The sequence below is a fragment of the Elephantulus edwardii genome, unplaced genomic scaffold, assembly GCF_000299155.1.
Source record: "Elephantulus edwardii isolate Elephantulus edwardi_28Jun2011 unplaced genomic scaffold, EleEdw1.0 scaffold00019, whole genome shotgun sequence".
NCBI classification, from domain to species: Eukaryota; Metazoa; Chordata; class Mammalia; order Macroscelidea; family Macroscelididae; genus Elephantulus; species Elephantulus edwardii.
In genome coordinates this window covers 19,576,115-19,593,885 of record NW_006399769.1, presented here as the reverse complement: position 1 = coordinate 19,593,885, position 17,771 = coordinate 19,576,115, and the positions used below count along the sequence as shown (strand labels likewise).

The 17,771-nt window shown below is 43.8% G+C and overlaps 1 protein-coding gene across 1 annotated transcript in view; it reads left to right on the top strand.

The window, feature by feature from the left end:
- The window catches only part of VIT (vitrin), a 614,318-nt gene that overhangs the window by 585,163 nt on the left and 11,384 nt on the right, over positions 1-17,771 (top strand). Inside the window, exon 11 of the mRNA XM_006882356.1 lies at positions 13,136-13,239. Coding sequence (XP_006882418.1) covers positions 13,136-13,239 — 104 coding nt within the window. The remainder of the gene's footprint in view (positions 1-13,135; positions 13,240-17,771) is intronic.

Genomic DNA, 17,771 nt, shown 5'->3' with positions numbered 1-17,771 from the left:
GGACAGCGCAGGAGGGGAAGGCCCTCTATGAGGTGGATTGATTCAGTGACTGGGGTAATCGGGATGGGTGTGTCAGAGGCAGTGCGGTTGGTGCAGGACAGAGCAGGGTTTAGGGCTGTTTACATAGGGTCATTATGAGTCGCAAACGACTCAACGGGACATAACAACAACAGTCAATAAGCACAGTTAGATATTCTTCTAATATTCTCTTCTTTCAACCAAGATTCATTTGGCATCAGCAATAGCACCACAGCCTTTTCTGAAGCTTGAACTTCTGGAAGTTCTCTGTCAATATATTGGGGGGTTTTGTTTTCTTAAATTTTATTCTGATTTATTTACAAAGTTTGAATACATACATTGTTTTCACAAAAGATGCTGCTTTAGCCATTTTTAGATAACCTTCAGCAATATTTTGCTTGCATGTAAAATTAATGATATTGTTTGGTAATTTCCATTTTCTGTTGCATCTTTTTTGTTTGCGACTAGGAACAAATACCAATCTTTCCAGTCAGTTAGTTACGTTAGCTATCTTCCAGATTTCCTGGTACCAACTGGACAAGCAGAGTGGGAGAAGCAGCAGGGGGTCAAGTCTCATATCACGGGAGGGGTCATGGGCCTGAAAGCTGCTCACCTCCTGACACTGAGGCCTGAGGTTCTGTCACCTTGCCTGGCGTAGAGAGCTCTGCAGATGTGTTCAGAGTCGAGGACTTCGAAACTGGGAGGTCATCCTGGATTATCCATGGCCCAGCCTAATTACACACCCAAGTCCATCAGAGTTGTGAATTCTTCGTGGATGGGCTCAGGAGGAGATGTGGCTATGCAAGAAAGTGTAGAAAGATATAATTTTACTTGCTTCGAAGGTTGAATTGGGATATCAGTCTTCTAAAGCTGAAAAAGGCAAGCAAACAATCTCCTAAGAGCCTCCGGAAAACAGTCCTACACACACCTTGATTTTAGTCCAGACAGACCTATTTGGGGTTCTGCCCTCCAGAACCATGAGACAGTAAGTTTGTATTGTTGCTGTCACTATGTTTGTGGTAACTATTTGCAGCAGTAGGAAACTAACAAAGCTGGCAAAGACGACCCCCTATCAAAGTTGCAGAGGATAGGTGGGCGAGGAGACTCTTCTTTGTTCCTGGTTCTGTGACACTTTCAAAGAAGAGCCTGAATGATGCCTCATGGCCTGGGATGGGGCCTGAGCGGGGTGAACCACACCACTGGGGAGCTTTAGAGCAGGAAGGTAAACTCATTGCTGTTGATTTGGAACTGACTCATAGCTGACCCTCCAATAGGTTGCTGAGGTTATAAATCAAAGAGGAGATATCTCCCTTGGAGCTACTGGTGGATTTGAACCTCTAGAAGGCATGGCCATTGTTAACAATGCAATTCCCTCTGTGTACATTCTTTCAGCAGAAATGTATTATTTTTTCATAAAAATACTCCTGTACTTTGTTATAACAATAAAATCATTGCTCATAAATATAGTTTATATCAGTATACCTCAAGGCTAAAACTCTAAGCTAATTTACTTTTCACATCTTCTGATGCACTCCAGTCAGAGCCATCATTGTTCTCAATTACAGTGGTGCTTCAGACCGCATGGTTTCATTTTCATTTTGTTGGCTGTTTATAACACTACTCTTATCATCATTGTTTGTTGTTGTATAGAGTAGGAACTCATCGCTGACCCTCTGATGGGTTTGGTGGCCTCAAACCATCTTCCTTCAGGATTACAGCGCAGCTTCTTACCATTAGGCCACCATCTAGTGATAAATGGGAAATATTTAGCAGTAAATTAGACAACAACCATTACTAAAACTTTTGCCTGATCTGGTTCAGTGAAAGTCCATTAGCAGGCAGGATGACACGGGAGTTACCATACTAGCTGATGTAGGTCCCGGCGGCCTACATTCATCATCCACTCCTGTGATTTAAGTAAATTAACATTAACAAATATTTATAGGTGTTTGTCAAGTACTAGAATTGTGCCATTTGCTGGGGATACAGACTTAAGTCATCTAACTAGTTTTGTTTCCATTTTCTGTAAATTTTTGGTGGATAAACTCTGAGTTTTGCTTTAATCATGATTTTAGCATGATTTAGAAAGTCTCATAATTTGTCTCTAATTCAGCCTTTCAATCCACTCAAGAAAGCAAATAAATATGCTGGCAATTCCCTTTTTCAGAGCTTTACAAACTACTGAAGGAGACAATATATTAAAAATAAATACGATTGTTGTTGTTATGTGCCATCGAGGGGCTTGCAACTCATAGCGACCCTATGTATAACAGCCTTAAACTCTGCTCTGTCCTGTGCCAATCGCACTGTCTCTGACACTCCCATCCCGATTACCCCAGTCACTGAATCAATCCACCTCATAGAGGGCTTTCCCCTCCTGTGCTGTCCCTCCACCCTACCAAGCATGATGTCTCTCTCCAATGACCGGTCTCTCCTCACAACCAAAAGCAGCTATTGATTTGTTGTTATCAGGTGCTGTGACCCTATGAACAATAAATCTGAACCCTGTCATATCTTGTGCCATCCACACACTTCCTGACACACTAGAACCCATTGCAGCAGTTGCTGTGTCAATCCACCTGGTGGAAGGTCTTCCTTTCCTTCACCAATCCCTCTGCCTTTCCGAGTATCATGTCCCTCTCCAAAGAATAGCACTTCCTAGCAGCATGCCCAAAGAATATGAGGTGGAACTTTATCATCTTTGCCTCCAAAGAGCACTCTGGCTGCACTTTCTCCAAGACATATTTGTTTGTTCTTTTGGCAGTCCATGCGATGTTCAGTACTCTTCTCCAACACCACAGATCAAATGCATCAAATCTTCCGTCATTCATTCTGTCCATTCATTGTTCAGCTCTCAGATGCATAGAAAGTGATCAGAAAGAGCATGCCCTGAATCAGATGCACCTTAGTCCTCAAACTGACATCATCACTCCTCAACAACTTGGAAAGGTCCCTAACTTTCCCAGTGCAATAGGTTTCCTTATTCCCTGACTGCTGGTACCAAGGATGTTGATTGTGGATCCAAGTCAGATAAAGTTGTTGACAGTTTTTCTCCATCTATCATGAATCATGAAGAGTCACTGTACTAAGAACTGACTGACCCTGAAAATTTTCAAAAATTACCATATGGGTCTGTGTTTCTGAGCAGCTCACTGACCTGTAGACACCATGGTCCTCCTCATGACATGCTGCAAAGCCACATCACCAGCTGCTACTGGTGGATCCAGGAGGTGCTGAAGCATGCCCACAGTTTGGCTGTGAGGGCTGTGGTTTGAGCCTTTGTGAAATGCATGAACATCCAGCAATTGAAGAAAAGGATAAGGACACTTTTGGACCAATCGAATCACAGCTGCTTCCCAGGAGCATGGCCTGAAGTACCCTACCCTTATTGACAATTTGATTAAGTGCCAGGTGGAGCTCAACAGAAAAGTGCTTGCGGATCCAGCCATCTTTGAGCCAAAGACTTTTAAATCCTTGACAGCTTTGGCCAAAAGGAGGCTAGAGGAGGGATTTGCTGATGCCTTGGGGGATGGGAAGGAGCCAGAAGGCATGTTCTCCTGGCTGGTGCACTGCCGCACCCACTGACTCTCTCATCATCTTGTGACTCAGGAGAACTTTTCCCTCCTGATGATCACAACTACTAAAGAATAAGAGCAAAGTTTACTCAACAGTTTGAAAGTCAACCTGCAAATGTTTGCTTATATTTTATTCAAGTGTGAAACAAAGGTCTTCCTTCTCATTGGGATAGGTTCACAAACAGACTTGTCTTACATGTTGTTGTTGTTATGTGCCGTCGAGTCGCTTGCGACTCACAGCGACCCTATGTACAACAGCTCTAAACTCTGCTCTGTCCTGTGCCAATCGCACTGTCTCTGACACTCCCATCCCAATTATCCCAATCACTGAATCAATCCACCTCATAGAGGGCCTTCCCCTCCTATGCCGTCCCTCCACCCTCCCAAGCATGATGTCCTTCTCCAGGGACCGGTCCCTCCTCACAACATGTCCGAAGTATGTTAGACGGAGCCTCAGAATCCTTGCCTCCAAGGAGCCACCCGGTTTAACCCTTTCCAGGACAAATCTGTTTGTTTTCCTAGCAGTCCATGGCATTCTCAATACTCTTCTCCAGCACCACAGCTCAAAGGCATCAATTCTCCTTCTATCCTCCTTGGTCATTGTCCAACTCTCTGATGCATAACAAGTGATTGCGAAGACCATAGCCTGTATCAGACGCACCTTAGTCTCCAGAAAGACACCACTGCTCTTCAGCACTTTGGAGAGGTCCCTAACAGCAGACTTTCCCATGGCAATGCGCCTTTTAATTTCCTGGCTGCTGGTGCCAAGACTGTTGACTATGAAGCCAAGCAAACTAAAACTGTGTACAATCTCAATCTCTTCACCATCCATCCTGATGCTGCCAATTGGTCCAGTGGTGAGAATCTTTGTCTTCTTGACATTGAGCCTCAATCCATATTGCAGGCTGCAGTCCTTGACACTCTGCAGCAGGCGCTTCAGGTCCTCCTCAGTTTCAGCAAGCAGGGTTGTGTCATCTGCATAATGCAGATTGTTGATAAATCATCCACCAATCATGACCCCACATTTCTCCTCATAGAGCCCCGCCTCCCGGATAATCTGTTCTGCATATAGGTTGAAAAGGTATGGAGATAGGATGCATCTCTGGCGTACGCCCTTCCCAATTTTGAACCATGCAGTGTTCCCTTACTCTGTTCTGATGACTGCCTCCTGGTCCAAGTATAAGTTTCACATTAGAACGATCAAGTGTTCTGAGATTCCCATTCTTCTCAGAGTCAGCCATAGTTTGTTATGATTTACACAGTCAAATTCCTTTGCATAGTCAATGAAACACAGATAGACATTCCTCTGGTATTCCCTGCTTTCAGCCAAGATCCATCTAACATCAGCTAGTACCACGACCCCTTCTAAACACAGCCTGGACTTCTGGTAGTTCTCTGTTGATGTGCTGTTCCAGTCGTTTTTGGATAATCTTCAGTAAAATCTTGCTTGCATGTGAAATCAGTGAGATTGTTCTGTAGTTTCCACATTCTGTTGGGTCACCTTTCTTTGGCTTGTGAAAATAAAGATTGTACTATTTTCTGCTTAAAAAAAAAAAAAGAGAGGACCGTATGAGCAAGAGCCAATGGTATGAAGGAGGAAATTGAAGATGGATTCAAGGAATTGACAAAATATAAGGCCCCAGCAATTGATAGGATACCAATTGACTTGTTTCAATTTAACAGATGTAGCCTTGGATGAGCTTACCAGTATATGCCAGGAAATTTGGAGGATGGCTGTCTGGCCAGTGGATTGGAAGAGAGCTATTCCTTAGGTATATTAATAGCCTATCTCTTTACCACTGAAGATGAATCATGTACCTCTGGTATAATGTACCTGTAATGCAATTGACTCACCATGCAGATGATGGACAATGCAAAAGGAAGGCAGAAGAATTGGTGCACTTGAGTTCTGTTATTGCCAGATGAACAAATGACTTAGTCTTCAAAACTAACTGTCGGGTTTCCCCAAGGCTATAAATCATAACAGGGAACCCCGGTGGCCTAGGCAGTAAAGGGTTGCACTGCCCAAGGACCGTTCAAAACCTCTAGTTGTGCTTTTCTTCAAAGATGGCTCCGAAAGCGAAGAAGTAAGCCCCTGCCCCTCCCAAAACTGAAGCCAAAGCAAAGGCATTGAAGGCCAAGAAGGCAGTCCTGAAGGGCGTCCACAGACAAAAAAATGAAGATCCTCACATCACCCACCTTCCGGCTGCCTAAGACGCTGAGACTCCAAAGGCACCCAAATACCCCCGGAAGAGCGCCCCCAGGAGAAATAAGCTTGACCACTGACCATTACGCCATAATAAAATTTCCCCAGACCACTGAGTCAGCCATGAAGAAGATAGAAGATAACAACACACTTGTGTTCATTGTGGGTGTCAAGGTCAATAAGTACCAAATTAAACAAGCTGTAAAGAAACTCTATGACATTGATGTGGCTAAGTCAACACTTTGATTAGGCCTGATGGAGAGAAGGAGGCCTATGTTCGACTTGCTCCGGACTATGATGCTTTGGATGTTGCCAACAAAATTGGGATCATCTAAACTGAGTCCAGCTGACTAATTCTAAATACAAAATTTTCTTACAAAAAAAAAAATCACCCCCGAAAACCTCTAGTTGTTGCTCTGCAGGATTGAAAGATCAGCAATCTCTTCCATGTGATTTACAGCCTCTGAAAAACCACTGGAGCTACTTGTTGGTTCCAACTGAACAGTACATAGCAAGTAACAAAATATAAATTATAAGTGAAAGATATTTCCCATTGTCTCCTGAGGAGCAGTCAGTTAACTTAATACCTTAAGGACCAGGCCACCAAAGCTCCCTAACTTATTCTTATAAATAAAACCAAAAAACATCTTAGAATTAGGACTTCATCTTACTTGCCTACTTTGAACACAGCATCAGAATAAGCCAGTTACAAAAGACAAATGTTTAGTAAGGCAGAGTGGAGGGGAAAAAAATCCCAAAAAAATTCTTCAAGGATTTGGATTGGCCCAGTGTGGTTGTTACTGTTGTTGCTACTGCTAGTAAGTGCCATTAAGTTGAGGAAACTCATAGAGACCTTATAAACAACAGATCTGTACCCTGTCCTGTGCCATCCTCATCATCTCTGACACACTTGAACCCACTGCTGCAGTCACTGTGTCAATCCACCTGGTTGAGGGTCTTCCTCTCCTTCGCTGACCATCCACATTTCCAAGCATGATGTCCCTATTCAAAGAATAGCCTTTCTTAATAACATGCCCTAAGTATGAGAGATGAAGCTGTGTCATCTTTGCCTATAATGAGAATTCAGCTTCATCTTCTCCAAGATACATCTCTTCTTTTGACCGTCCATTCATAACTCTTCCCCAACACTACAGCTAAAGGTATCAATTCATCTTCTGTCATCTTTGTTCATTGTCCAACTCTCAGATGGAGAGCTATCTCTTCTATCTGAGTGCTAGAAAAGATGAAAAAAACCATGGCCTGAAGCAGATGCACCTTAGCCTTCAAACTGACATCATTGCTCCTCAATAATTTACAAGTGTCTCTGACTGCAGACTTTTATAAGTCAATACATCTCTTTATCTCCTAACTGCTGGGACAAAGGGTAGTTGTTAGGTGTTGTCAAATCAGCTATGACTTATAACAACCCTGTGTCCCCTGGAATAAAACCCTGTCAGATCCTGTGTCAAACTCACAATCTCTGCTGTGCTTAAGGTAGTGCTTCAGTCACTGCATCACACCATCTCATAGATGGTTTTCCTCCTTTCTATTCCTTAGATGCTCTTTCATCTCTGCTATTCTGAGCCTGGTAACATTGTCCAGGGACTGGCTGCTCAAAGCATGAGACAACGTCTCCCATTCTTGCCTCTGTGGAACACTGTGGCTTCAGATATCCTAAGACAGGTTGTTTGTTCTCTTGGCAGTCCATGGCATACTCGCTTTCTTTCATCAGGACCACAATTCAAAGGCAACATCCTTTGATCTTCCTTATTCATTGTCCAACAAGATCAGTGGGATTGACACCATAGCCTCAAACACAGCTAAGATCATGGAGATGGCACAGGATCTGGCAGCATTTCATTCTAGTCTAAAGAAAGTGGCTGGGAGTTGGAGCTAACTTGACAGCAACTGACAGCAATAGATAATAAGGCTCACTGCTATAATACAGACAGAGGAAGCATCAATGTGGAGCTCACAGGTAAAGAGGAGAGGAGATCTAAGCTTCCTGTTATTTATGTATTCTGTAGCAAACTCGGGAGCTCTCTGGTGGCTGAGTGGAAGGAATTATGCTAACAACTCAAAGGTACATGTTTCCAATCCTCCAGCTGCTCTACCAGAGAAAAATGGTCTATGTCCTCCCGTGTGATTTTTCTGGCTCTGAAAGCCCCCTGAATCAGCTATCAGTTACTTCTGCCCCGATGGTACTCACCTACATGATCAACTGTCAGCATCTCTGTTAGGAATTAGGGACAAGAAAAACTAGGTCTCTGTATCAATAGTCATCAGACATTCTCAAGACATTTGGCAAAATGGTAAAATCTATCCTATATGATATGTTCAAATGTAGCTATCATTTTTTTCTATCATTGTTATTATATCCCCTTGAGTTGAAACCAACTCACAACTCCTCCAGCAGGCTTTCAGAGGCTGTAAATCACATAGGAGGAGACTGCCCATCTTTCTTCCATGAAACACCTGGTGGATTTGAACCACCTATCTTTTGGTTTGGTAACACAATCCCTTACCCAGCAGGCCACCAGAGTTCTCTAATATTAATATTATACCTTTTTACTATTTTTTCTATGTTCTAACACATTTTTCAGCCCATAAAAATTCATAGTCCTTATTCACCATGGAAAGATTCAGACCCTGATGTTGCTAAGACACAGTGTGGAACCTTTCTTAAGGAAAACATCACAAAATAAGCATACAAAAGCAGGCCTTTCAGGAGGGGCATCACTAAATTGCTGCTTAATCTGCCTCTTGGAGGCACTTAGAACCTGTTCAATAAATTGTCCTCTACAGAGACCATCTTGGGCCCAAAAAGGCGAGGTAGGAAGCTCTGGTAATAGTGCTGGAAGGAGAAAACGGAAGTTTAATCAGATAGACTTTTAATTTTTTTCTCTCCTGATGGAAAGAGGGGAGGCTAGGGAAGACACAGAGAAGTCTAAGAAGCAGGCATGATTGGGTGTGGTGTTTATTGAGGTGCTCTGATGCTTTTTTTACTTTTAATAAAATTTTAATTGTGATTTTAACAAACATTTACAGAGGAGTTAGATTTTCATTCATTCATTGTTGCACATTTTACCCCCTCACCCTCGATATCCCCTCCCCCAGTTCACTTTTTAAAAAAATATTCACATTGTCGCACAATTACCTACCTCTACCCCCCCAGTCCTCTTTGCAATGATCCATCTCTTGTTCTTATTGTCGTACATATAATGCCTAATCATATATTCATTTTAGACAGTGCTTTCTTTCATCTGTTCCAATGCAATGGTTATTATCTATCCACTCTTGTGGCCTAGCAGGAAGGAACCCCCGTGTGGTTCACAGCCTCTGAGAACCTTCTAGAGGTTCAACTGTAAGTTCATTCCAACTCATTGGCACATAACAATAGCAACAACATGGTGACTCAGGTCCTTGGGTGGTGACAATAGTTTCAACCACTTGTTTAATGGTTGACAGTTCAAACTCACCGAGATGTGCCTCATAAGAAAGGCCTGGAAATCTGGTTCTGAAAGGTCACAGCCTTGACACCCCTGTGGAACAGATCTACTCCATGTATGTAGGGTTACCATGTCAGAACCAACTTGATGACAATTACGGGGACAACTCAGTGAGTCAGAAGAAGGGGTACAGGAGGTGAGACAGATGGGTGGTGGAGCCCATTTGGAAAGTAAATAATTTAAGTTTTGGAACTCTTAAACTTGATGTGTTTCTCGACACAGAAATAATGTTTGTTACACAAAGTGTGTTGCTGATAGAGATGAACCAAAGCCCCTGATGTATGTCAGGGGCTCAGGAACGAGGGGCAGGTGTGCCCTGGACAGCCATTGGCAAATGAGAGGTTGCTGAACTCAGCTGACAGCACTTCCCAGGAAAGTGCACAAATGAAAAGAAATGCAGTGTGGACATGGCACCTTAGTAAACACCAGCATTAGAGGTAAACAGAGGAGTGGAGAAATACTTGCTTTTCCAATACTACAAGTGCCAGGTGGTGTGGAGAAAAAAGAAGCTGAATTCAACACTAAGGTTTTCAACTGGGTACAGGGGGCAGGAAGACAGGGAACTTGGGGTGGGGGCAAGATTTGATCATTCAGCTGAGGGAAGAGATGAGCAAAGAAAGGGACAAAGCTAGAAATCAGAGTGAGCAGCTATTCTGCTATAGAATATGGTGCAGAAAGGAAAGAAGTGAAAGAATGAGAATGACATTAAAAGGGTCGATTGGAATGAAATTAGGGCTGACTTTGAGAGCTGGAATATGAAAATTTAACAGCAAAAACCACTGATGGCTTTTGAGCAAAGAAATTGTGCAGTCAGTTGTGAATTTGAGGAAGAGACCTTTAGCAGAGGTATGTATAATTGCATTATATTATAATCTTATAATAGAACCTGGAAGAAGTAAGGGGGGTTCTGAGTTCAGAGTTGTCATGGAGACACTGAGAGGGAATAAAAGCGAGTGATGGCAAGGGATGCAGGGGACCTTCCGCACAGGTTTTCTGAGCGAAGCAAGTAAAGACGGAGTCCAGGTTTTGAGCTCGGTGGCTGGCAAAGGAGCATAACATTTACTGAAACTGGTCTATAGGAACATAACTGAGTAAGACTTAAGCCCGAAGGGGAAAAAGAACAAAGCAGAAAAAGTGATTCTGCACCATCTCTGTGCGCCCTCCCTGCCACTGCAGTCTGGCTTTTATTGCCGTGCTCTCCAGCAGCACTGGCTCCGCAGCAGCTAGTCCACACTGCAGTTGTTAAGGTCATACGCAGGTCAAACGCCTCAGTGTCCCGTTCTGCGCTCTGCTTTGGTGGTTTCTTTGATTTGTCTAACCCTGCGTGCTGCAGGTCTGCACTAGACTCACTAGCCTATCAGTGGTCGCAGCAATGGGTTCGACAGTCTCCGCACAGGACACGGTTTGTTCCGTTGTTCTCAGGATCGCTGTGACCCTGAGTGACTCCAAGGCAGCCAACAATTAACCAAAAGGTTGGCAGTTTCAACCCACCCAGCAACACTGTGAAAGAGAGCTGCTGATCTGTTTCCAGAAAGATCACCGCTAGGCGCTGGAGCGGCTCTCCCCAGTACCACTAGGCGGCCACGTGTGGAAACTTAACTTGATGGCTCGGCGGCGTTCTGCGTTTTAGTTTCGTCATATGATCATTGGTTGGTGGAGCTTGGTTTCCATCTGGTGTACTGGACTCATTTGCATTTTACCCCCGTGTGCCCAGGAGAGCTCGCTTTACACTTTCCTGTCTCATCTCCCCGCTTTGCAGCTCTTGCCATCTCGAGAAACCTGCCTCGTGTCAGTTTTGCTCTGAAATGGTTTTGTCTAAAAGTTAGTGTCTCAATCATAGATAAAATAGCTGGTAGAAGTGCATCCTTCAAGCCTCTTTACATTTCTTCATTTAACAGAGATGATCTTGAGCTGGCTGGCGAGATTACAATAGGGAGGCGACTTGGCAGAAATGATGTTGTCGGGGACTGCTTTGTACTGAAAAAACCTTGCATCCAAAAATGCAAAAACAGTACAGGGATGGGAGCTGGGAGAGCGGCCCTGGTGCAGGGTCAAGAGACCTGCCTGTGCACACATGGTTTTTAAAAAAGTTCCGAGGGTCCTTCAAAGTCCCGGCTGAAAAACTACTCAGAGCTGCTTCTTCCTGGATCTACTCGTAGTGTTTGTGAAAAGGCTGCTTTTCTAGTCTCCTTGTCCCTTTCCTCAAGGATTGCAGGGCTCCTTATGAAAAAATAATTCAGAATGTCAAGGTTGCAACCTCCGGACATTCAAGCAGGCACAGGCTGTCTGAGTGCAGCAGGCTCACGCTGAGGCCCTGCAAGAGGTGTACCTGTGGCGCATGCCCACTTCATCCTGGGACGTGAGCATGTACACACCCCACCCCTCTGAGGCCCGGCAGGAGGTATCACCTGCAGTGCAAGCCTACTTCATTCTGGGGTTGAGCATGAACACCCCACCCCCACCCCACAGAGCCTTCATCCCTCCCAGATCACCTTCCACTTGTCATGAAAAGTGCTTCTCATCTCATTGCTAGCGGCTCCCAAGCCTCTGCGACGTTTACCTGTGGATATCGATCTTCAGAAAAGGCAGCTCGTTCTGCTCCAAGTCCTCTCCAGTTACTGGGACAGTGGTAGTTCAGTGGTTGGACAATCTTGAAGTCTTGTATTCAGTTCTGGCCAGTGAGTGCCCCTGTCGGTAGAGGCTTGTGTGTTAACATGATGCTGCAGAAGGTTTAACAGAGCTTCCAGTTTAAGATAGACTAGGAAGAAAGGCCTGGCAACTACCGCTCAGAACCACCCAACGAAAACCCTATGGACAATGGTTCAATCCTCAGCTGATCACGGGGACTGGTCAGCATTTCATCTCATTGTACCAGAGATTATGATGAATCAGTACTCCACTGGGCCACAGTTAACAAATCTCCAGTGAATATTTTTCCCCTCTTGGTAGGGGAGTGTTGTATGGTGTGTGTGAGTTTTGAACAGTTTTTCCTGTTCTCAGGGGCCACATGATGAGGAGGTTGGAGTGTAAGATTTACTCCTTGGATTTGCTATTAAAATGCAATTCTAGTTTGAGGGGTAACTTGGTAAAGGGTAAGTAGTTGACATTTTTCTGGCAGAAGAAGGTTTAGGACAGCCCAGGGACTTTGAATACTCAGTAGGCATGATCCTTATATTGCAAAATCAGGACAACAGTCCTGCTTATTAACTATAGTTATCACAGTTAATGGTTGTCAGTTTTTATCTCGATGAGAAAACTGAGGCTCAGAAAATCAAAGTAAAATGCCATAAAGTATGTGTGAATGGAAAATCAATTTGCACTGTAAATGTTAACACAAATCACAACAAAAACAACCAAACAAAATCAATAAAATTAAGACTTTTTTAAAGTCACTGCCCCCAAAGCCAGCGAGGAGATGTGCCAGTCGGAACTAGAACTCAGCCTCCTGATCCCTCCCACAAGCTGTTTGCCTCAGCGTGCACTGAAGAAGTCGCCATGACTCCATCACTTCTTCACACCTAAAAACAATCCTGTTTCTGTGGAGTTTATTCTGGCTCACTGGGAGTTTACAGAACAGCGGGGCTCTGCCCTGTCGGGTCCCCAGACCATAAATCTTTTACTGAGGTAGGCCACTACTGTTACGTCTTTCTCCCAAGGAGTGGCTGGGGGTTAGAACTGCAACCTTTTACTATTGTGGCATCTTTCAAACCACAGGTGACTTTGAAATTGCTTCTGTGTTGTATATAAAGGAATAGAGTCTGTTTCCTGCTTTTCCTCAAGAAGAATAACTTCCCATCTGATTGTTATTTCTTATTTCGACTCTCCAGAGACAACCCAGCCACCCAGTTTAATCTCAAGACTCACATGAACTCCAGAGATGTGAAAGCAGCAATAGAGAAAATGACCCTGAGAGGGGGGGTTTCTAATGTAGGTAAGTGATCTGGAGTCAGACAATTCTATCTTGTTACTGTGGCTCTATTTCTACATTCAGTGTCTGCTAACATTCCATATGTTGTTGTTATTGTTGTTAGCTGCTGTCATGTTGAACCCAACTCAGGACAACCCCATACACAATGAATGAAACTGCCTAGTCCTGGCCAGATCCACGCTTGACTGCAGAGTCAACTGTTGCCATTCATAGGATTTTCACTGGATGATTTTTTAAAATGTACCAGCAGATCTTTTAGCCTCTGCATCACCATTCCCAAAATCCTGTGTGGTGCTATGAAGCTGGTTTCAATTCATACTGATGCCATGTGACATAAACAAATTTCCCCATAGAAAGGTTAAAATTAAAATTGTCAAGAGATTTCATCTTCCTCAGATCCACAATCAGCACCCTTGGTACCAACAGTCAGGAGATCAGGCAATGTATAGCACTGAGAAGTCTGCTGTCAAGGGCCTTTCCAAAGTCCTGAAGAACAATGATGTCAGTTTGAAGACTAAGATGTGTCTGATTCAAGCCATGGTCTTTCCACTCTTCTGCTATGCATCTGAGAGCTGGAAATGAATGAGTATCATAAAAGAAGAACTGAATTCTTTGAGTTGTGATGTTGGAGAAGAGTACTGAATATCCCATGGACTGCTTAAAAGAACAAACAGATATGTTTTGGGAAATGTGCAACTAGAGTGATTCTTGGAGGCAAGGATAATGAAGCTACATTTCACATACTTTGAGCATGTTGTTAGAAGAGACTATTCCATGGAAAGGAACATCCTGCTTGGAAAGGTAGAGGGTCAGCGATAGAGAGGAAGACCCTCGAGCAGATGGATTGACGCAGAGACTACTACGGTGGACTCGAGTGTGTTGGGAATGATGAGTATGGTGTCGGATAGGACAAGGCTCAGAGTTATTGCTCATGGAGTTGTTATGAGTCATATGCACTTGACTTGACGGCAATAACAGTCTTTACAGATCTGTTCTCCACATCTTTCTCCTGTAGCTCCTGCATCAGTTCCAAATGCTAACCAACAAGATAGCAGCCAAGCATTCAGTGATTGTACCACCAGGGCTCCTTAGCATTCCACATGAGAGGGAAAAATAATAAGCCATTAAAAACTACTCGTGTGTGTGTGTGTGTGTGTGTTTTAAAGTGTTAATCATGAATTCTAGGGACAAGAATCCCCACACTCTACATGCTGCATAGCAACAGCAATGCCCAACTTCTGAGAATGGCAGCATCTTCACAACAAGCAGCCCAGCTATTGGGCTCTTTCCCAATTGATGTGCAAGCTATCAGTTATGTAACTTTAACTTATGGACTAGATTCACTCAGAAAGCTTCCCCATGTCCCTTGAGAATCTTGCCCCCAACAACTTCTGTTGTAATGACAACCATACAGAAGACACGTGGCCTTTGTTTCAAGTACTATACTTCATGAAGTAGCTGAGCCTGAGAAGGGTGCCCAGAAGTCTGGAAACTTCCTATTACTGGTTCACCTGAAGGTTGGGACTAGACATTAGGAAATTGTTTCGGACTAACCATGCTCAACTATAGCCCAAGAGCCCATATCAATATATTCATTTCTAAGGGTCTCCTGGCTTGAGGGGTACTGGGAGGGATGATTGTCTACTTTTCAGAGGGCCTGTTTTGATAATCAAAGTCCAAGGAAATGAAGAAGTGAAGGATCACATGCATAGAGAAGAGAACTATCTTTGGGGAAGCACCTCAGAGTCGCAGTAAACATGACAGTTTCTCTTCTGACTTTAGTGAACATCTCTGTGGTAAACAACTGTTGTTGTTAGGTGCCATCAAGTCAACTCCAGTGCATAGTAACCCTATGTCCAACACACCCAAGCCTTGCCCAATTCTGTGCAAAGTCACAGCCTCTGCTCTGCTTAAGCCAGCAGCTGTCCCTGGGTTAATCCATCTCAACTGAGGGTCTTCTTTGCTGACTTACCACCAAGCAAGCAAGCAAGCATCATGTCTTTGTCCAAGGACTGGCCACTACCTGATAACATGGCCAAAACATATAAGACAAAGTCTTACAATTTTTGCTTTTAAGGAGCACTGTGGTTGAACATTAATGTCATGCAAACGGAGTGCTGGAGCTGTGGACGATCCTTGATAAACACTGGTCAAGTCACAGTGATCCCGGGCCCTGAATCAGCAGTGTCTCATTTCAGACACAATAGGGCTGGTTTCTGATTTGTTTTCAGCTTTGTTCTTACATCTTACTGTAATGAAGTTCCAATAATGTGTGCTGGAAAAAGACTTCAGAAATTACCTTATTTTGTTGATGACATCAGGGAGGATCCTTAACTTAATCACATGTTCTAACTGCCTCTGTGTTGATGAAGGTTTGCGTTGAGAGAACAGTCTCTGCACCAGCAGGCTTATGCATAAAAGGATTTATCACAGAGTATTGAATGGCTTCTGAAATTGTTGGGATGCCTAAAGAAACAGATTGTAGGCTGAGCTCTCAGAGATGGCTTCCAAATACTCTCCACAGAACCAGGGCTTCCAGGAGTGATAGGGAATGGCAAAGGACACACTGACAAAGAAGATTAATCAGAACTGGCTTTGACAAGCACTGTGGCATTTGGACAAGAACAAACTGGGAGGAGGGTAGAGAGAATAGTGCAACAATGAATGAGTGGAAGCCCAAAATCTCTGTAAATGTTTATGAAAATTAATAAAATATAATTTTTTAAAAAAAAAGAACCAGGGCTTCCAAGTTCAGGAAATCACTTTCTGGATCCTGCCGGCCCCCAGGCCTTGTTACTGTCATTTAGAAAGCTGCTTTAGCCAAGAAGCTGCAGTGATTAGGAAACTGTTACTGCAGCTGCCGGCTGCAGAACCTACCCTGCTGGTGCTATTCACACCCGCAAAGCAGACACTCAGCACCTACCGCCCCAGCACCAATGAAACTAAACATGGTCAACTCTGCCACCACTGCCACAGACAGGTAAAAAACTATAGACATAGCTCGTCAGCAGAAATAGCTAAAACTACGGTTCCGGCTCTGTTTTACCTCCACCTTCCAATTCACCTGTGAGAGTGTCAAGTCATGGAATTAAAGCAAACCTAGAACCCTAGCTGCAAGGGAGTCCAGACAACATAGCTTTCACATTTTCAGCCTCTGCTCTTGAGACTCATTATATAATGCTCAGAGTCTAAACTGAGCATGAATTTACTGTGGTCTCCAAATTGGGTTGGACTGAGAGGATTCTAGGGCTCCCTGTTCTCTGATGCTGAGCAGAGGGGACAGCTACATAGGTGCACTCAAAAGGAAAATCATCCTATGTGAGAAAGTAGCTCTCAGAAGTCAAGAGTTTTTCCCAGTAACCAGGCTCTGTGAAACCAGTTGGTATAGGTTCTCCAAGAAACGTCACTGGCAACTGCATGTGTAAACAAACTAACCACTGAATCTTTTCACTTAACCCCCCGGCCAGACAGGCTTGTGTCCGTGGTTTAAGCACTACAGCAATGAGAAAAGACAATACAGACTTCAGAACACAGCCCTCCATATCTAGCAGATCCTAGAGCAAGAGGCTCATCCAAGGCTGCAAGAAGCCAAGAGGCTAAAGCCAACTCTTCTTACCCCACACTCTTTGAAATAACAGGGACCAGCTTCGGGGTGTAGTATGTTCCAGCATACAGGTGGAGAAAAGACCCTTTATTTTCTGTGAAACCCTTTCCTATTGGCTTTCTGGCCCCTAACTTCTGTTTCTTTTTCAAAAAGAGACAATTAGTAAAGGCTTTAAGTAAAACTGGGATGAGAGTGAGAATATGTGTTTTTCTGGGCCTCTTTTGTACTGTTAGTTCTCTCCTTGTTCTGACAGTGGGAGTGGGTCTCAGAGCAGGAAAGCAGGAATCACTTGGGAGCACAGAAGGACAGTTAATATGTCCAGGAGAGGACAGAGATAAAGGAGAGTCAGCCTATGCCTGAAACTGTGACAATCTGCTCAGAGTCACCTCCACTGGTGGTTTTCATCAGTAAATAGAATAATACATAATGCTAATTCATGGGCTGCCCAAACACATAGACCCATGCCATAGCCAGGATGTGAAAGTCCCAACAGAGTCTCTGTGTGGCCAGATGCTATCACCTGGTCTGCATTTCCTATCAGCCTCTTCTCTGGTCCAAGCAATGACCTTCATGCTTGAGATGAAAATAGTTTGGAAGAATAATATTCCTTGTTATCAGCCTGTCATAACTAAAGGAGACAGAGCTCATGATCCTAGGGGTAACCTCAGCCAAAGTTCCTTGGAATACAGCAGAGGCCTGGCAGCCATGTACAGTTGCATGAGTTGGACACAGCACAAATTTAAAAGGTATAATTCCTATAGATGTGAATTCTTCATCTTGCCCTAGTTGTGCATTACAGAAGACTCAGAATTCACATAGAGCACGCCTTCCTGGCTCACTCAGGAGACCATTTTACATCAATTTCTGCACATGAAATCTTTGCCTTCTTAAAAACACAACAGTGTTGTTCTCAAAGCAAAGAGTTCACTAT